General features: G+C 52.0%; 8 protein-coding genes across 8 annotated transcripts; 5 read left to right on the plus strand and 3 right to left on the minus strand.

Moving 5' to 3' along the window:
- The first annotated feature begins 1,807 nt into the window (after nt 1–1,807).
- Nucleotides 1,808–3,417, plus strand: M421DRAFT_416061 (soluble epoxide hydrolase). The gene is made up of 3 exons (XM_033590926.1): nt 1,808–2,631; nt 2,683–3,051; nt 3,107–3,417. Exons 1-3 carry the CDS (start codon nt 2,130–2,132, stop codon nt 3,319–3,321), a joined length of 1,086 nt encoding a protein of 361 aa, XP_033453959.1. The 5' UTR covers nt 1,808–2,129; the 3' UTR covers nt 3,322–3,417.
- A 109-nt stretch (nt 3,418–3,526) lies between these two features.
- Nucleotides 3,527–5,171, plus strand: M421DRAFT_416062 (GroES-like protein). Its single transcript, XM_033590927.1, has 4 exons — nt 3,527–4,128; nt 4,176–4,266; nt 4,324–4,678; nt 4,726–5,171. The coding sequence occupies exons 1-4, from the start codon at nt 3,685–3,687 to the stop codon at nt 4,904–4,906; spliced, it is 1,071 nt and encodes a 356-aa protein (XP_033453960.1). The 5' UTR covers nt 3,527–3,684; the 3' UTR covers nt 4,907–5,171.
- Nucleotides 4,978–7,061, minus strand: M421DRAFT_52166 (GMC oxidoreductase; the record flags this gene model as incomplete). Its single annotated transcript, XM_033595001.1, has 2 exons — nt 4,978–6,949; nt 7,006–7,061. 2 exons carry the CDS (start codon nt 7,059–7,061, stop codon nt 4,978–4,980), a joined length of 2,028 nt encoding a protein of 675 aa, XP_033453961.1.
- A 558-nt stretch (nt 7,062–7,619) lies between these two features.
- On the plus strand, nt 7,620–9,713 carry M421DRAFT_416064 (CFEM domain-containing protein). The gene is made up of 4 exons (XM_033590928.1): nt 7,620–8,040; nt 8,102–8,240; nt 8,299–8,520; nt 8,582–9,713. Exons 2-4 carry the CDS (start codon nt 8,117–8,119, stop codon nt 9,481–9,483), a joined length of 1,248 nt encoding a protein of 415 aa, XP_033453962.1. The 5' UTR covers nt 7,620–8,040; nt 8,102–8,116; the 3' UTR covers nt 9,484–9,713.
- Nucleotides 9,714–9,909: 196 nt separating this feature from the next.
- Nucleotides 9,910–12,121, plus strand: M421DRAFT_416065 (Cloroperoxidase). Its single transcript, XM_033590929.1, has 4 exons — nt 9,910–10,517; nt 10,572–10,727; nt 10,784–11,285; nt 11,352–12,121. The coding sequence occupies exons 1-4, from the start codon at nt 10,193–10,195 to the stop codon at nt 11,680–11,682; spliced, it is 1,314 nt and encodes a 437-aa protein (XP_033453963.1). The 5' UTR covers nt 9,910–10,192; the 3' UTR covers nt 11,683–12,121.
- A 1,026-nt stretch (nt 12,122–13,147) lies between these two features.
- On the plus strand, nt 13,148–14,385 carry M421DRAFT_203041 (UVI-1h). Its single transcript, XM_033588135.1, has 2 exons — nt 13,148–13,887; nt 13,957–14,385. Exons 1-2 carry the CDS (start codon nt 13,396–13,398, stop codon nt 14,131–14,133), a joined length of 669 nt encoding a protein of 222 aa, XP_033453964.1. The 5' UTR covers nt 13,148–13,395; the 3' UTR covers nt 14,134–14,385.
- A 248-nt stretch (nt 14,386–14,633) lies between these two features.
- On the minus strand, nt 14,634–15,690 carry M421DRAFT_97786 (nuclease PA3; the record flags this gene model as incomplete). The annotated part of the gene is made up of 2 exons (XM_033598545.1): nt 14,634–15,449; nt 15,502–15,690. The coding sequence occupies 2 exons, from the start codon at nt 15,688–15,690 to the stop codon at nt 14,634–14,636; spliced, it is 1,005 nt and encodes a 334-aa protein (XP_033453965.1).
- Nucleotides 15,691–16,180: 490 nt separating this feature from the next.
- M421DRAFT_1091 (DER1-domain-containing protein) lies at nt 16,181–17,047 on the minus strand (the record flags this gene model as incomplete). The annotated part of the gene is made up of 3 exons (XM_033587176.1): nt 16,181–16,371; nt 16,419–16,800; nt 16,883–17,047. 3 exons carry the CDS (start codon nt 17,045–17,047, stop codon nt 16,181–16,183), a joined length of 738 nt encoding a protein of 245 aa, XP_033453966.1.
- Nucleotides 17,048–17,439: the final 392 nt, after the last annotated feature.

Below are 17,439 nucleotides of genomic sequence, written 5' to 3' on the forward strand. Positions count from 1 at the left end.
CTTACGATGTCACGACGAACGATACCCACGATAGCAATGGCCGGCCCCTTCTACGTAAAGCGCTTTAATCCAATATTAGTTAATATTGGGCATGGTGTTCAGGTTCAAGGGCCATGTGGGCGTACATATTACCCTTGGGTTCCCCTCTGTGTCATCAAAGACACTGGCGTTCGGTTCGATTCAGTGCTGTTGCACGGCATTCTTTTTCACTTTCCTGAGCATATTCTATAATAGCGAAGCGAGGCGTCTAGGCTCTTACTAGATGGCTGGACACGTCAAACGCGAACATTAGAGCGACGAGTCCGTCGTCGATTTGTTTAGCGAAATGCAATCTTTGAGACCTCTTCAAAGCCGTTCTTTGCGTGTTGTTTCTTGTACTTCACTCCTGATGAGGGATGTGCCTTGTAACCTCACCAAGCATTCAAGCTATGTAAGTCACCGTACCCAAGTTGAACTGACTTGTATGAATCTTGGCATTAGACAACATATGAACTGCATCAGGCTGTGTCTATGCTCAGCCTTATCATCGATCAAGGCAGGTCAAGGCAGTGACGTTCCTGTGCCTGCAGCGGCAGGGTTGCGACACGCCGCTCACTACAAGCATTCAGCCTGATACCCGGCGACACATCTTGGGGCCACCCAGTGCGTCGCGCAGCCTGAAATCTTTCCGAAATTTCACATTCGTCTCTTTGCAGAACACACATGTGCATTGAAGACAGGCTCCTAGCCGCTGATCAACTAGTGGAGTCTCATCCGCTTCAGAGCAGGTCCACCCATGGTTCCAGTGCTGAGTGAATGGGTACCTCAAACAGACTGATGTCGATACATTAGGTCTGCGAGTAGTGACCAAGCTTCTGAGAAGGAGCTGACAAATCCGAAAAGTAAGCCTCAATTAGTGCTCGGCTGAGAAGGTGAAGAGGGGTATTCAGACGGATCTCCATCTTTCGCGTCACTTCAAATGAACCATGAATACCCAGAGGCAATTGAGCGCTGTCTTATCTTCTGGACATGAGCCCCGCTAGATAAGACACCGCCCACCCGCCGCAAATACACCATGCTCGGCCGCTACGCCCCTAAATCCTAGCTGTACAACCTCACACACGGTACGAAAAAGCACTCTAACGATAATGCCTGGAAGACAGTCGTCGTACATAGAGAACTTGTACGGCAGTTCCCGTTCAGTACGAATGTAGCGATGATCCTCAAACACACGCTTTTTAATGCGAATTGGGAAAGGAATAGGATGGCGTCTTCGACTGAAGACATAAGGTCTAAGATGAGGATCTGGAGTTGGGTTGGGAGAGGGCCGATGAGGAAGGAGTTTTTGGAGCTGCTGTGGAAGGTGGAGGATAGCTAGGTGGGGAAGCGTTTCGTACACTCGCATGCCTTACCTTCGTAGTGCTAGAAGCTGAGCATGTCTTGCTCGTTGCAAAGCCACTGCAGATTGAGAACGCTAAATGCCTCTATGGTTTGCACGATCTACAATTGATTGGCATAAGCGGCTCTACGCAACAATCCAATGCGGAATCGCACTTATGAACATCTTGTGTATCGATTGGAACGCCTGGGTCCCGGTACGGGCGGACTTCGCTGAGCTGCATGAGAAACTCAAAGAAGTGTGAAGATTTCCGCAGAACCTTGAATTCCAAAGCATATCGAGATTTGGACGATGTCAAACGGTAACTTCGAGAGCGTGTACTCACATCGGTCGCTACTGCCTTCATCGTGGACAGTAGGAGAAGCTCCCTAGCTTGCCATCTATCATGGAAGGTGGCAATGAATATGAATCCAGAAAACGTCCGGATGCCCTCAGGGGAGGTTGTATTGATGCTAGCCCCACGATGACACGGCTCGGAGTGAAGTCCGGCAGGCACGAAGACACCTCGACACCTCGCAACGTCATCGGCCAAGACAACCTTACACCTTCAAATCCACTCCAACCTCATCGAGGAACCCGAAGACATCGCTCCAAATTATGACGCTCTCAAGTAGCCTACCAATTCTGCGGTGTGTGGGGATCATCGTGCAGGTATGAGTTAAAAGATGACGGGCCGCAAGCCAGAACCCGAGCGTCGGATTCTATCAAGACCTATGTTTCGTGGACTAAGGCGTTAGGAAATCCATCCATTATGCTCCTTTCACATATCCTGCCGGTCACAGCGTCTTTGCTGTCTTTCGCGACTGCTCAGAATGGCACAGCACCTCTCGCGAACGCGTCTATGCCAACGATACCCACCAATGGCGCTGAACTCGTTTCATCAGGTCAAAACTACTCTGGCAATATCGAGCCAATCCCATGGTCCACTCGTCCTGAAGTATACGATCACACTGGAAACGCTGTGCGACATGGTCGAGCACGTCTTAACATGATCAAGATGCATTATTACACAACTGGATCAGGGCCGCCACTGCTGCTTGTGCACGGCACACCGAAGACAAACTACTACTGGTATAAGCTAGTACCATTACTAAGCCAGCACTTTACGATTGTGGCACCCGATCTAAGAGGATTTGGGTACACGGACAAGCCAGGAGCGGAGATGGGCTACGACAGTCGGAAGAATGCAAAGGACCTTGCGGACCTGATGACCATGCTCGGATACAACACTTTTTACGTTCACGGCGAAGACCGTAAGTCATACTATTACACAATATCATGTACTGCACACTGACGGCCAACAGGTGGTGCAGAGTTTTCATATGTTCTTGCAGCCGATTACCGCAACCGCGTGCTCGCACTTTCTTTCGGTGAGATGCTGCTATCTGGTTTTGGGCTTGACAATGCATCGCAATTCACCGAGTCAAATGTCATGCTTCAGTACGAGCAACGCGGCGTCTGGACTTGGCACATTCCGTTCTTCTATCAGATCGACATCGCGACTATGTTAATCACTGGTAAAGAGGAAGAGTTCTGGACGTTCTTCATGGAGGCTGAGTGCTACAACCCGATCGCGCTTAGTCGACAGGCGATTGTTGAGTGGACTGGTGCGGCGAAGAGCCCGGGTGGTCTGAGAGGTATTCTAGAGACCTACAGGGCGGGCTTGGTGAACGGCATGTTGAAACAGCATTGAGATCTATCATGAGTCTGTGAACTAACTTTTGCAAGGACAAATCAACCGTGAGCTTGTGCAGAACAAGCTTCCCATGCCAGTCATGACGATTGGTTCACCGGAGTTCTTTGGCTACCTCGTGAAGCCAGAGATGGAGATGGCAGCCAACAATGTGACGCAGAGCTACATCTTCGAGGAGTGCGGTCACAGTCTGGCTTTGGAGGCTGAAGTGAGGTTGGCAGATGCATTATTGGGGTTCTTCGGCCAATGAATGCGTCCGTTCAGTCATATCGACCAGCGTTATTTTTGCACACCCGATTATTGCACTGATCGTAACAAGACTGACAAATGACAAGCCTAGCTGGACCCACTTCACGCGTCAAAGCACCTTGCATTAGCGCCATATAGCCATGTAGGTAGCCCATCGCATTTATGTCTTAAGCTTGACCCCTGCTGTGTAATAGATAGCCTGAGGAGCTCGTCCGACTTACTGCTGTCACCCGGGCAAAATATGACGGACGTGTCACCTCGGAGCATGATGATGTAAGGTTCTACAAGAACCTATATATGCGCTTCTCACACAGTCTTGTTACTATGCAGCTCAACCTTGACCGTTAATCTCGAATAACGCATCATGTCACATCCCTCAACATACTCCGCCTGGCATCGCAGCGGCCTCAGAGGAACGAAGGAGCAGCCCCTAACCATCTTCCGCACTTACGACGAAGCCCTCCCTTCAACACTCAACCCCAACGATGTCCTCATCAAGATCCACGCCATTTCGCTTAATTATCGCGAGATTGCAATGCTGATCGGCACGTATCCTATGGATATACAAGATAAAGGCATTCCGTGTTCGGACGCCGCAGCCGAAGTCGTTGCAACTGGATCTTCTGTCTCCCGATTTGCTGTCGGAGATCGCGTTTGCCCGAATCCTAGTATTGGAAAGACGTACGAGGGAGGATCAGACGGGATGAGCGTCGGTGTTGGTACGAATGGTCCGGGTGTGCTGAGGGAGTATGCGGTCTTTGATGAACAGCACCTGGTCAAAGTGCCTGACCACTTGTCCTGGGAAGAGGTGAGTGCAAGGTCGACATCTAGATGCCGTGTTGCTGACTAGCACAGGCATCAACCCTTCCTTGTGCGGGTGTTACTGCGTGGAACGCACTTAATGGACTCAAGAACGTTCCGGAAGGAGCGTACGCCCTGCTTCAAGGTAAACCTTCTTACAGTAGCGGGAAACCTCGATATCATAGGTGCTGATGGACTGCAGGTACTGGCGGTGTCAGTATGTTTGCACTAATTTTGTGTATATCCGCTGGCATCCGGCCGATCATCACGTCTTCATCCGATGAGAAGATTGCTGCGATCAAGAAGCTCAGTCCGCTCATCCAAGGTCTGAACTACAAGACCGTGACGGATCAAGGCGCCGAAATTCAGCGTCTGACTAATAAGCGCGGAGTACACTTTGTCGTCAACAACACCGGCCCCAAGTCACTCATGGACGATATCAGCTTCTTGTGCGAGCGAGGTGGAACAGTCTCGATGGTTGGGTTCCTGGAGGGATTCGATGCAGATTGGGCGCCCGGGCAGATCATGAGCCTGATGCACAAGTCCGCGAAATTGCAGTAAGTATTGTTAATATTGAAGACTTGTAATTGACTGATGTTGCTAGGGGCATCGCCATGGGTACCAGAGACGACTTTGAGGAGATGAACCGCCATTTGGAGGAGAAGAAGGTTCACTTGGCCCCATTACTTACAGATGAGCCTTTTACTTTTGCGAACGCAGAAAAGGCTTACGAGCGACTGGAATCGGGAAATTTTCACGGGAAGATTGTGATCAAGACAGAGTAGCAAAGTGGTATTAATGCAAACGCGCATGTCCCAACACAGGTGGCTTGGAAATTAAATTTGCTTATAGTCTACTAAACTGCAGCCGCCAAAATGACATCCGCAGCTTTCTCCGAAATCATGTAAATAGGAAGAGCAAGGTATGTGCCCGGGATCTTTGGAAAGGAAGAAGCATCAACGACTCGGAGACCTTCAATGCCACGAACCTTAAAGTTACCGTCGAGTACGGCGTTCACGTCATCGTCTGCACCAATTGGACAAGTGCAAGAGGCGTGATGTCCCCAAGCCTCGTATTTGACGAAGTCTCTCAACTGCGCGTCTGTTTCGACTTGCTTTCCAGGCCAGACCTCGGTGAAACTGCCGTCCAAAGGAATGAGGTCTGCAAAAGCTCTGCGTCCGTACTTCATGCCTTCCACGAGAGCGTCAATGTCTTCGTCGCCACCAACGGCAAAATTGCGCTTGTGGATGTCGGGAACATCTTGCGGATCAGCACTACGCAGAGTGACTGAACCAGCATTGTTGCGAGACTCGGCTTTGAGGGTGAGCCAAGTCCAATGGTTACCTCCAGCAGTTGCGTTCTGGAAGTAGTTGGGGTAGTAGCCGTTGAAATAAGCTGGCCAACCAGCGACAAAGAGGTCGGCGTTGCCGTTGGCGGAGTTGCTTGCTTTTTTTGTGATAGCCAGAGCAACACCGTTGGTGGCGTACGAGCCCTTTTCAACGGGCAGAGTTTCCCACTTCTCAAGACAAGGGTCGTTTCCCTCCAAAAAGGTGCACTCTTTCAGGAGAGCCAGCTTAGAAGGAGCCTGACCAACGACAGGAACTTCGTAGCGATCCTGGAGGTTCGTGCCAACTCCCGGGAGGTCCTTGACGACTTCGATGCCAAACTTCTCGAGCTCTTCCTTAGGCCCAATACCGGAAAGCTTGAGTATCTGGGGGGTGTTGAACGCACCAGCCGAAATTATGACCTCGCGTGTGGCAGTGACGGAACCTTTAGTACCTTGTCCCGTGGCCGCACCGGATTGGCGGCGAGGGTCGGCGCCGTACAAAGATCTCCCGGTCAAGAAGTTGACGCCAGTTGCTTTCGGCGTACTGTTACTGCCCTGCTGAAACTGAATGGTAGTGACAAGGGTGTTGAGTTGAACATCAAGGTGGTATTTGCGGCTGCCGTCATCGTTCTTTGCGTTGATGACCTTATTGAGAAGATCGACAGGACCAGCACGCTTGTACTCCGGAATCTTCATCGCCAGAGGCACCTGCCATAGACCTTCTTCCGAGTCCCGGTCTGCGCCAGGATGGTTGATGTCGCGGAGCAGTACTTGAGCAAGGCCACCAACGGTAGAGAGAAGCGACTCAAGGAGAGTCTTACCCATACCTGTGGCGGCAGCAACCACCAAGGAAAGGACTTTGGAGTCCTGAGCAATCAGGGTAAGCTCGGTCAACGAGGTCTCCAACCAGCCGCTGAAGCCGTGGCCGACAATACTGTTGGGCAAGTAGCGAGCCTTCTCCAGACGCTCGTAGTACTTGCGCATGTTTTCGGGGGCCCAGGAACTATCGCCAGTGATGTCCTGGATGTGCTGCCAATCACTCTTGTAAGGGTAAATTGTGAGCAGCGCATTGTGAGAAGAGCAGCCGCCAAGTGATCCTACGCGCGGATACAAGATTCCAAGCGGAGTGGCTCCTGCAGGCGGGTTGGCACCAGTGTAGCGAGATCCATCGGCCAGTTCATAGGTGACTTTGGTGTCCCTCCTCACACTCTCGTCGTCGTCAAAATGCTTGACGAAGAAGTCCCATCTCATCGGCTCATATTCTGAGGCGACAGCGTGTAGAGCGGGCACATTATACTCGGTACTGTTGGTCTCATCACCGCCGGCCTCGAGCAGGAGAACCTTGTGGCCAGCAATAGCGAGCTTGGCGGCCAGAGGAGCACCACCTGGACCAGAACCGACAACGACATACTCGTAGTCATCGAGCGTGACGTCGGTCGTGGTATGGTTGGAAGCACGTTTGACATTTACGCCTCGAAAGGGCGTGTGCTCAGCGCCATCACTGCCACGAATGTTAGTGACAACATAAACCTTACAGGTGTATGCGAAGTACCATACATATATCTCGCTGCCGCTACCGATGCAAGCAGCGCAACAACCGCGCAATGCTTCATTCTGGTAATAGGATGTCAAGGTGGGAGGGTTATATCTTGTAAAGAGCGGACTGATCTGGTGGTAATAAATACAATCATTTATAATCGTGCAAAGACAACATGCCAATTTCTGGAGAGAAAGGATTACGCATGTAACCCAAAACGTGAAGGAAGAAATTATCCGAGCTGGATGTCGGTCGTGATTGTGACTGATTGGGATCGTCAGCGCCTACATCCCCTATCCCACGTTGGTCTTGTCTTGGTCTGTGCTTGGTCTCAATATGGGAAGACGGTCAAACTACCACTCATGGCCCCAGCACGTCGCCGTATGGACGATTCGTTTATTTCGGATCAAATATCCCTTTCAGACCCACCTTGACCATGGGAAAAGACCAATCTGGTGTATAGACCCACTATAACAGGGTACGTTCTTAAAAGCCCCCGTGGACAGGAAGATTGATCCCTTCTGAGGTCACGCGGGAAGGGCCGGCGGCGACGCCGCTTCCCCTACAGGCTACTTCAATGCGCCTGCGGCTCGGCCACGGAATGGGGAACGATTTTCGCACTGCCCCTGGTACTCTTGACCGGTGCATCTTTGCCCTCCTGAATTCGGCCTTTTTATGGATGCGTTGTGAACGTCAGGTCGTCTGTCGGGCCGAAGCTGCGTTGACAGCCTGCGGACCACACGCGCGTGCATACATGGGTGTGAACGTAGGCCTCTCACTATGACATGATGTGTCGCGAAACTTCGTACCTGCTATTTTCGTCGATCAAGGGAGTACAAGGAGTCGGAGTGGTCGTCGTGGATAGCTTGAGAACAGTCCCCTCCTCTCCAACTGCGATCCGCCCTCTGTACTTCAAGGGTTGAAATCGCGTGGACACGACACCGAGTCCCGACATGCGGTTGACGATTGTACTGGTCTTACTGACCACACTGCTGGTATCAGTCAGATCTCAGAATGCTCTTCTATCTTTGGCACAAAACATGCCCAGTTGTTCCGTACGTCTCCGCTCGCTGAAACTACCGCATTCAGTGCTCTCTGTCTGACCACTCCGATCAGTTGGCTTGCTTCACTATGGCAATACCTCAATCCGGTTGTGTCAAAAATCTTACTTCCGAGTGCTTATGCACTGATGTGGCCCTGAATGTGGCTGTAGGCGTCTGCGCACAAAAGACCTGCACAGTATACGAACTTCTTCGTAAGAGAACCCCTTATCTGTAGTGTTGAGCTCAAATGCTGACCCGAGGGTAATAAAGAAACCAAGAATGTCTCCAGTCGTGGATGCGGTGTTCCTGTCCGCGACAGAGGTCGCGATTTCGTCGTGATTGGCCTCTGTGGTGTCGTAGTTGCCATGCTCGCCTTTGTCATGAGACTAGGTGCAAGCCTGCTGAAGAATGGTCGACAGATGTCGTGGGATGATGCCACTATGGGTATAGTTGTCGCACTTTCCATTCCTCCAGCCGTGTTCGCGTTTTTCTGTAAGCTTGGAGTTCTTTACAATACCCACCTTCCAGATTGCAAGCCCTAACAGCTACATAGTGGTTGACAACGGATTGGGTCGAGACATGTGGACGTTGAAAGATTACCAGATCACCAACGTTCTGCGCTTCTACTATTTCGGAGAGATCTTCTACGTCGTCGCCTTAGGTATTTCGAAGATATCTATCCTCTTCTTCTACCTCCGAGTATTTCCCGAGAAAGGCTTTCGGCGCCTCATCTATGGTATTATGGGCCTTTCAGCAGCCTACACAATCGCTTTCTTTCTCGCTACACTCTTGCAGTGTATGCCAATCAGCTACGCCTGGACTCAATGGGACGGTCTCCATGAAGGCAAGTGCAACAACATCCACCTTCAAGGATGGATCGCCGCCGGTATCAACATCATGCTGGACGGGATCGTCATGGTGCTCCCATTGAAACACCTCGCCGGGCTAAATATGAACCTGAGGAGGAAGCTAATGGTCATGGCAATGTTCTCTGTCGGGATCATAGTCATTGTCATTTCATCCTTACGACTCTACACCCTCGCTCACTTTGCCAATTCGAAGAATATCACTTGGGACTACTTCGAGGCTGGCTACTGGAGCTTACTCGAGATAGATGTCTCCATCATCTGTGGATGCATGCCTGCCCATCGGTTACTGCTGTCGAGACTGTGGCCAAAGGTCAAGTTGACTTTCAACTCCGGCAAGAACACTTCAACATCATCCTCTGCGCTTTCTGGAGGCGTTAGATCTAACGCGATGGACAAGAAAATTGCGCGCATTTCCATTAAGCCCAAGATTGGAGATGCCGGAGACTTCATTCCACTAGTAAGCATGGACAGTGGCAATGTGCACCATTCGACGACCAACGACATGAGACTGGAACGTTCGGCCGGCGACAATCATCTGGATAATTGGCCTATTGCTAATGGAAAGGTAGAAAAAGAATACGTGTAGATAGAAGGCACCGCTACGGCCTCTTCATCCAAAGATAGCTGTCGCGTGCATATGGAAGGCATTCACATCTCGACTGTGCCACGAGCGTGCAAGTCTATGCCCCCTTATTCAGAAATGTTCACTCAGGCTCTTTTGTCTTCGCAAAATCTGGGATATGATGACTGTACATGAATCTTACAGCCGCGGGCCTGACGTAGGCTTGTTCAGTTACTCAACCAAATCGGTGGAACAATTGACGCACGGAAAGCCGAACTGTTTTTAACGCTATTAACGCGGATGTGGGGCAACTTTAGACGATACGTCTTAACGCTCGACCCTAAATCGAGGCGGGCCGAAAATGCGGGATGGCACGGTGCACTGTCAACTGTTGAATGAAAATCCTCATCCCTACCTTTGCATAACATGAAACACTTAGGCCTGACCCACGGGGAAGCTCCATGAGTAAAATCTCCGAAATATTGCCACACGTACTGGAGGAGATTTGAATTGCCCATGCCTCTCCCTTCCTGATGGGATCGACGTACGATTGCCATGTAAGTCCATAGGCAATAGTTCTCCTTTCCGGACTTCCCCCACCGTTGAGGCTCCTGAATTATCCAGAGTGCACAGCATACAGTCCTGTCACTCTGTGTACCTCCGTGTACCTCCACTCTGATTTCTGTCTTAATCCTCGATCTTTGATCCTGTGAACGAATCTACCCATCCAAAAATGAAGTCCTGGACTATACTTATCGCTATCTCTTCGGCCTTTCTCGTTGAATCGTTCCCTACAACCACTACACCAAATCTCAGAAGCCTTACGCCCAAGAGTTTGAATCATGCTCTTGAGGCGGTGAAGTCATACCGCAAGGAGAAGCGATTCATCGTAGACCCGAGCAAACCCATCGGTATCTCTGGCAAACACGCATTCCAGGCGCCGAGTAAGGACGACCAACGTGGACCATGTCCTGGATTGAATGCTCTGGCGAACCACGGCTACATACCTCATGATGGCATAACCAGCTATGGCGAGGTGGTGACAGCCATTAACCAAGGTTCGTGCCAGGAAGCTTCCGAAGATGCATGATGATACTCATGCAGATGTTTAGTATTTGGTATGGGCATCGATCTTGCCCTGATTCTGGGTCTCATGGGTACAGTTTGGACAGGGAATCCGCTGTCTCTGGACCCCGGGTTTTCCATCGGTGGCACTGTCGCTAATGACGGATCCGACAACCTTCTTGGCAACCTCGTTGGCGTCATAGGTATGCTCGTCATTGTGCACAGACTTCCGAGCCGTGTCAGACTAATATTCCCGCAGGTGATCCTCGAGGTCTCCAGGGCTCACACAACTGGATTGAGTCCGACTCTTCTCTTACGCGAGATGACCTGTACGTAACGGGCGATGCCTGGACAATGAACATGACTCTATTTCGCGACATCTACGGTCGTGCAGATGAGAATGGGGTCATATCAATGGACTTGCTCGCCGAGCAGGCTGCCCGACGCTGGCAGTACAGTGTCTCTCACAATCCCAACTTTTACTACGGACCTGTCACTGGTATGATCAGCCGTAATGCAGGCTATATGTTTCTTGGCCGCCTGCTTTCTAATCATACTGAGGAGTATCCCGATGGTGTGCTCAGTCAGGAGGTGTTGAAGAGTTTCTTCGCTGTTTACGAAGATGCACAAGGCAACCTTGAATATCGTCAAGGCCATGAGACTTTCCCTGAGAACTGGTTTCGTAGGTCAAGTGAGTACGGCCTTATTCCGCTGAACGTCGACATTATCAGCTGGGTTATGAAACATCCGGAGCTGGGAAGGTATGTCAGATTCTGTCTTGCTCTCATTCGTATGGAAGGATACAACCGCTGACCAATCGCAAACAGCATTGGCGGTAATACCGGGAATGTCAACTCCTTCTCTGGCCTAGATCTGCGTAACATGACTGGCGGACTTGTCACGTCAGCTTCGCTACTCGAGGGAAACAACCTTCTATGTTTTGCCTTCGAGCTGCTGAAAACCTTCCTACCAAACTCTCTCTCCCCTTTGCTTGCTACGTTGGCAGGCCCAATCAACATGGTGACGGACGTCTTGGCTACGTCGACCATAAGCCTTGCATGTCCTGCTTGGCAAGATCTGATCAAAGGTGGTGAGCCACTGTGGGATGTTATCCAGCATAAGTTTCCGGGCGCGAGCAAATCAGGGTCGAGTCTCTGATTAGCAGTGTAGTACTCTGGGTCAAACATACAGTCTTTCAGCCGACCATATTACAGTAAGATGTTACCTCCTCTCGAATTCTTCGCCTCTCGTGCTGTCGAGACTACAGTCCTTGTTCTAAACCGGATATTGGCTTCGTGTAGGCCTGTAAGCAGGGTGCTGTAGTCCTCGCATGGGTTTAGTGTTAGATCCTAGAGTCAAGGAATCATGGCTCGGGCTGCCTCAAACCGGGGGTTTTCTGGGGATTACCATATTTTCCTGCTCGATCATTTGATTAATGTTGTGTTTCTTGCATCGCTGAAAGGCCGGAAGAGTCAGTCGCTTCATGAATTGTATACGCAACGCTCACTTGGTCTCAGCATGCATGATCCGACACCCAGAATCTGAATCACGATGGGACTGTTATCAAAAACGTTTCATTCATATGAATGGATAGGGTAGACAAGAAGTGGTCAAAGGGCATTTGAGCTCGAGACGTTACTGGCTTGTTATCGTCTGATAGTGGTTTGAGAACGACCTATGACGTCACACGGCTCACCGCCTGTGCAGTATGTAACCTCGAACTTGTGGAGCTCGACTGTGTCATTGCATGGCTCCAAGACGCTCCTTCAGCGTTCCACCTCAGTGTTAACATAGAGGTCTCGTCGACCGAACGTCGACCAAGCGCGCCCCGTCTGCCCGCACCGCCCCTTTAGTCCGCCCATGACGACAATGGCACCATGGCACCTGCCTAGAGGGTAGCGCTATACACATGGTCACCAATCGCAGGCGCAGAGGTCACACCTTCACCTAAACGCGCCCCACTGATCGCCGGAGCGCGCCGAGCCGTCGGTAACATTCGAAAGACGTTCGCACAGTCGCAGGTGCACAGTGCAACAATGCTTCTGTGCAAACATCGCCAAGCAACAACTACGGGTTCGGTGTCAGTCCGCCGGATGCAAGGTCGATCCACTGCATACAAATCAGGCAGTCTTTGACAGAACTCATTGCTCGTGGGCCCACAGACGCAGATCAACACGAAAGAACACTAGCAGCTAATATGGGTACTAACTAGCTAGATATCACAGCACAGCAATGCAAGCCGTGATGGACAGTCTCACACAGTTAGTATTGTGCTCGAAAGCTCGTCCAGCCTGGAGATCATCAAGCGCATGACTTGTGAACATGTACCTGGACGAGACGCATTTCATGCCCGATGATTATCTAGGAGGTATTCAAGATTCTCTGCAAATGTCGAAACACTCACTGCCTTAGAAGGCGTCTGCTTTCTGCGATACCCACGACGACCGAGACTCACGTTTCGCTCGGGCGCTGAGCCCCCCGCATGGCTGATCTCGAATCTTACTGTCATTGTCGTCAGCTAGATGCTGCAATACCGTGAAGCTAGAGACGGTGCATACCAGAAAGGAGCGAACACGAGCACACATTGCCTTAGTCTCTTGTCGATACTGGTGTGAACTTCGCCGACTAAGCGCTCAACAAAGCTCATGTTCTCATCGCCAGGACGATCGTTAGCACAAGTGTGCCCTAGATCTACGAGCATTCTGCTCACCACTCCCTCGCGCCTGCGCCGACAGTACTCTGGCATTGTCAAGATGAAGTATAAATTCCTCACATTTTCCCGCCGGTTTATCTCTCATCAAACAACTTCATCGTAATCCTTCCCATCAAAACGACTTTCTCTTTGAGCATTCTTATACTCACTACAACAAAATGGTTGCCTTCGGAAGGATCCTAGCCTCAGCTATGGCTTTGGCCGTCCCAGTCATTGCCCAAACCACTCCAGCCCAAGTCGTCACCAACATCGACCTGATTACCCAGAAGTCGCAAGCCCTCCAAGCTCCAGCTCAGAGCATCAACCTCATTAATGGTCCGTTGATCTTAATCGGTCAGGGACCATTCCCGCAGATCATTACGGGCTTCGCCGATATCGTGTCCACAGCCACTACTGCTTTATCGCAGATACGGGGGATGCCACCTGTACCAGCAGGCGATGAGAGTAACGCGATCTTCGATGCGTTTCGCGAGGTAAGACACGTTCTTCCCTTGGGTGTTGCGATGTTACTAACCTACTCTCTGCAGTTTGTGCGAGTTCACCAGGCACTCCTGAATATCCTGATCGGAAAGGCTGGGCTGTTCAGCACCGTGCCATTTATTGGCCAGCCGGTCGCTGCCGTGCTCAGACAGGTTGAGAGTGTTGTCGATGTGAGTGCCTCCACCTGCTTTGTGAAGTAAAATTATGCATGTGGAATCAAAACATCGCTGACAAGGTAGACTATTGCATTCGCCTTGATTGATACCGTTCAGTCTCGTGCTGCGGATCTTCAAGCCCAGACTCAGTCCTTGGACGGCACGCTTACAACCACGATCAACGCTTATGAAGGCTTGTCCCTTCGCCGCAAGACACGATCCCTCAGGATCGCTCGCCAAGCGGCCGTTGCGGCAGCATAAGTATGCCGGTTGCAAGGAAACTGAACATTGAAGTGGGATGAGGGCAGACTTGTATGCTGCATGCAGCATTCAACAGGTCTGCGGTGTTGATCTCACGTCAACTGATGTATCTGAGGGACACAGTGCGCGGACAACTACTCGCTGTACCTAGCGCGAGTTTATACTATACGTAGAGTTGAGAACAATAACAATTCTGCGCGGACATAAGCAAAGTCCATCATCTGCTCTTATTCTGCACATGCCACAAATCCTACGGAGCGGCAGCGCTGCATCGGCGACAGACTCCAACCCCTCTCTGTCGAACCCGAGTAGGAACGCAGCCAGACGCCCAGAGGAGGGGAGGACGGCACGGCGATGCAAAGCAGCGGGGAGTTCAGAGCAAACGTTGAACAGCATCGGACCTTTGCTCGAATAGCAATCTCGTCATTTGTTCAACACTACACCGCCAACGCCACGCTCAACAACCTGACACAAGCACGTTCCAATCCCACAGACCGCCTCTAATGAGCATGGTCCTCGCCACACCCGCAATCGTCGCCAAACAGCGCCCTCTTCTCCTTGGCCGCGAGCTGCCAAGCCTCGTACTCGAACGCCCTCTTGCTGAGTCCGTACTTCCCGTCCGCACCCTTGATCACGCCTTTGCCCGCGTTCTCCACCACCGCGTCGAGCCACGCAGCGAGTCTGAACCCGGCCTTTGCAATCTGCTTCGTCACCACGGGGATGGCGGTGTCGTAGTACGCGCCGCTGATCTCCTGGTTGCGCACGGTCTCCGGGCCGGTGGGGAGGACGGTCGAGCAGACGAATGCGTTTGCGTCATTGGCCCAGAGCATAGCCGTGTCGACAGGCTTCTTCGCCTGCAGGCCCTTGGTCCAGGTCTTGCTCTCTTTCTTGTACGCGCCACGCTTGATCTCGCCGGTCAGGTTTGTCGCCCAGCGCTCGGCGTTGGCCAGCGAGAAGTTGCCGGCGAGCTTCTGCGGGATCGCCGTGTCCCATGCGGCGTGCAGGTTGGTTCGGGCGCCGTTGAAGGTAACGTTGATGAGGTTGCCGCCGACTTCCAGGTTCTCGACGTGCAGGGGCTGGTGAATGTCGCCGACGAAGTGGATCACCCATTTAAGCGCTTTCTGCTGCTCAGTGAGGCCGACGGACTGGGTGACGGCGCGGGTGGAATAGTTAGCGATGGCGGACACGATGCAGCCTTCCTCGGGGCAGTCACGCTCGTAGTTAACTCCGCAGGATGTGGGGGGCGAGTCCAGGGCGTCGATGTAGTGCAGGGGTGAGCTGAAGGCGCCTTCGGCGGTGTAGCGGTAGCTGTCGGCCTGGGTCGCTGTTAGTATGGGAAATTGTATCAACAGCTGAGGTTCTGTGTACCCATGTGGCTACGTTGGCAAGGTACGATGCCGAGGTATCGTTCAAGATACGCTGGGCGAACTTCTTGGTATCCTGCGAGACGAGGTTCTGTGCGATGTACGCAACAGTCGTATGACCGAGCGAACCCCATGCATACGCAGAGGGAGCCGCAGCCATACCAGCCAGAACAGTAGACTTGAAGTGGACCATTTTGAGCAGCGAACGATGCGAGTCAATGAGGAAATAAAAGTCTGGGCATAGCTTAATATATACCATTCCACGGCAACTAAATACTGTCAGTGCGACCACTTATCAACGATATCGGCCACGTCCGTCCATCGCCACGCGCTTTCTTCCAAGATCTGGGGTATCACGGACGTGAAACGAGCGATGGTATGCAGGTCCCGCGGGGTGCCACCCGGATTAGGCAGGAGCTTGGCGCATCTAACGGATCTGGCCAATGTGTGGCAGGAACGTGTGGAAAGTGATTGGCCATTCCAAGCAGGCTGTTCGGAGCAAAATATGGAGATAATAATGAGCGGCGTGTCGACCGTGGCGATGCGTGAGTCTGTGGCGGTCTAGTAATACAGACTACGAGACGTAATAGAAGGGGAAATCTTTCATTTGCGCAAGGTAGGGTATCTTCAAACTAACGTGGTCGCCAAACGCCAGATGTATGGGTGGTTGTATGTACAGATATTTAGTGTGCCGGAACAGCATCAGGAATGGCCTCGTTGGGGTTCCGCTCGTGGTCAGCTGCTGCATCGTCGTCGTGAGTCTCCTCTGCGGGCGGCGGGGCACCGTCGAACAGGCGAATCCACCATGCTGGAGGATCGAGGGGGCTGCGGCCATTGTGAAGCGGAGGGAAGATATCGTTGAAGTAGTACCAGACTGGGACTGTTAGTCTCATAAGTGGTCAATAATCACAGCGAACTTACTGTGTCCGACAACGATACCGCACATCTCGTCCTTGGGCACCGTTCCGTGCATGACGACACTGAAGCCGAGCAGAACCCAAGGCAGATACGGCGCCTTGAAGACCAGCAGTCCGAGGAAGCTGAGCATGGTATCCGGGTTCTTGCGGCTCCAGATGTAGATGAGGGTGCTCGAGAGCGCCGACCCCAAGAAGGCCATGCTGAATATAGGCGCAATGCATAGCAACAGTGTTGACGCAAACGTGAGGAGCCACGAGAAGTGCGCAGGTGAGCGTCCGGAGCTCTCTTCGAGGAGGCGCGAGTATCGCTGGAGGAAGAAGATGTGGTAGAGGAGGTCGAGCGACAGCGGACCGAAGTAGAAGAAGGTTGTCACGAGGCGCCAGTACTGTCTTTGCATTAGCAGCTGCAGTGCTTCTCTGGTGGAAATGGAGCTGTCATGCCTGGCTCCTGAAGAACACGGCCCGCACGCTGTAGAACAGCTGGAACGGCGAGATGATGTGACATTGGACCAGCACACTCGCGCTCAGCGCCGCCGTCATCCACCATCGCGTGCACACGGGCATTTCGTAGAACCACTGCTCCAGCGGAAAACCACCCATCATGCCGTCCCCACCTTGCAGCACCTGTGCCATGTTGGGATGTACTGTGTATGAGCAACTTTCAGAGAGGTGTGGATTCGGACGCAGCAGGCAATACTTCAGCTTGCAGTAAACGTCAATACAAGTAGTGAAAAGAACAAGCGAACTGCGGATTGCTGCCACCTCACCAGCATCGTCAGCGGTGGTCCGAAGCTCCAAAGGCTACGTAACCAAACGCCAAGTCGAGATTAGATGCTATCAGATTAGATTAGATTAGATTAGATTAGATCGGAGGGCACCTCCCTGTGGCTGTGTCCCGTGCGCACAAGCTCGCTCCTGCCACCATTCCAGCCCCCTCGACCCGGGCACAGTAGAAGAGCAACGCACGTCCGCACGCGCGCGTTCCCCGCACCCGTACGCCCATTATTGATACTGCTGCTCGCATC

The sequence above is a fragment of the Didymella exigua genome, assembly GCF_010094145.1.
Source record: "Didymella exigua CBS 183.55 unplaced genomic scaffold M421scaffold_2, whole genome shotgun sequence".
Classification (NCBI taxonomy): Eukaryota; Fungi; Ascomycota; class Dothideomycetes; order Pleosporales; family Didymellaceae; genus Didymella; species Didymella exigua.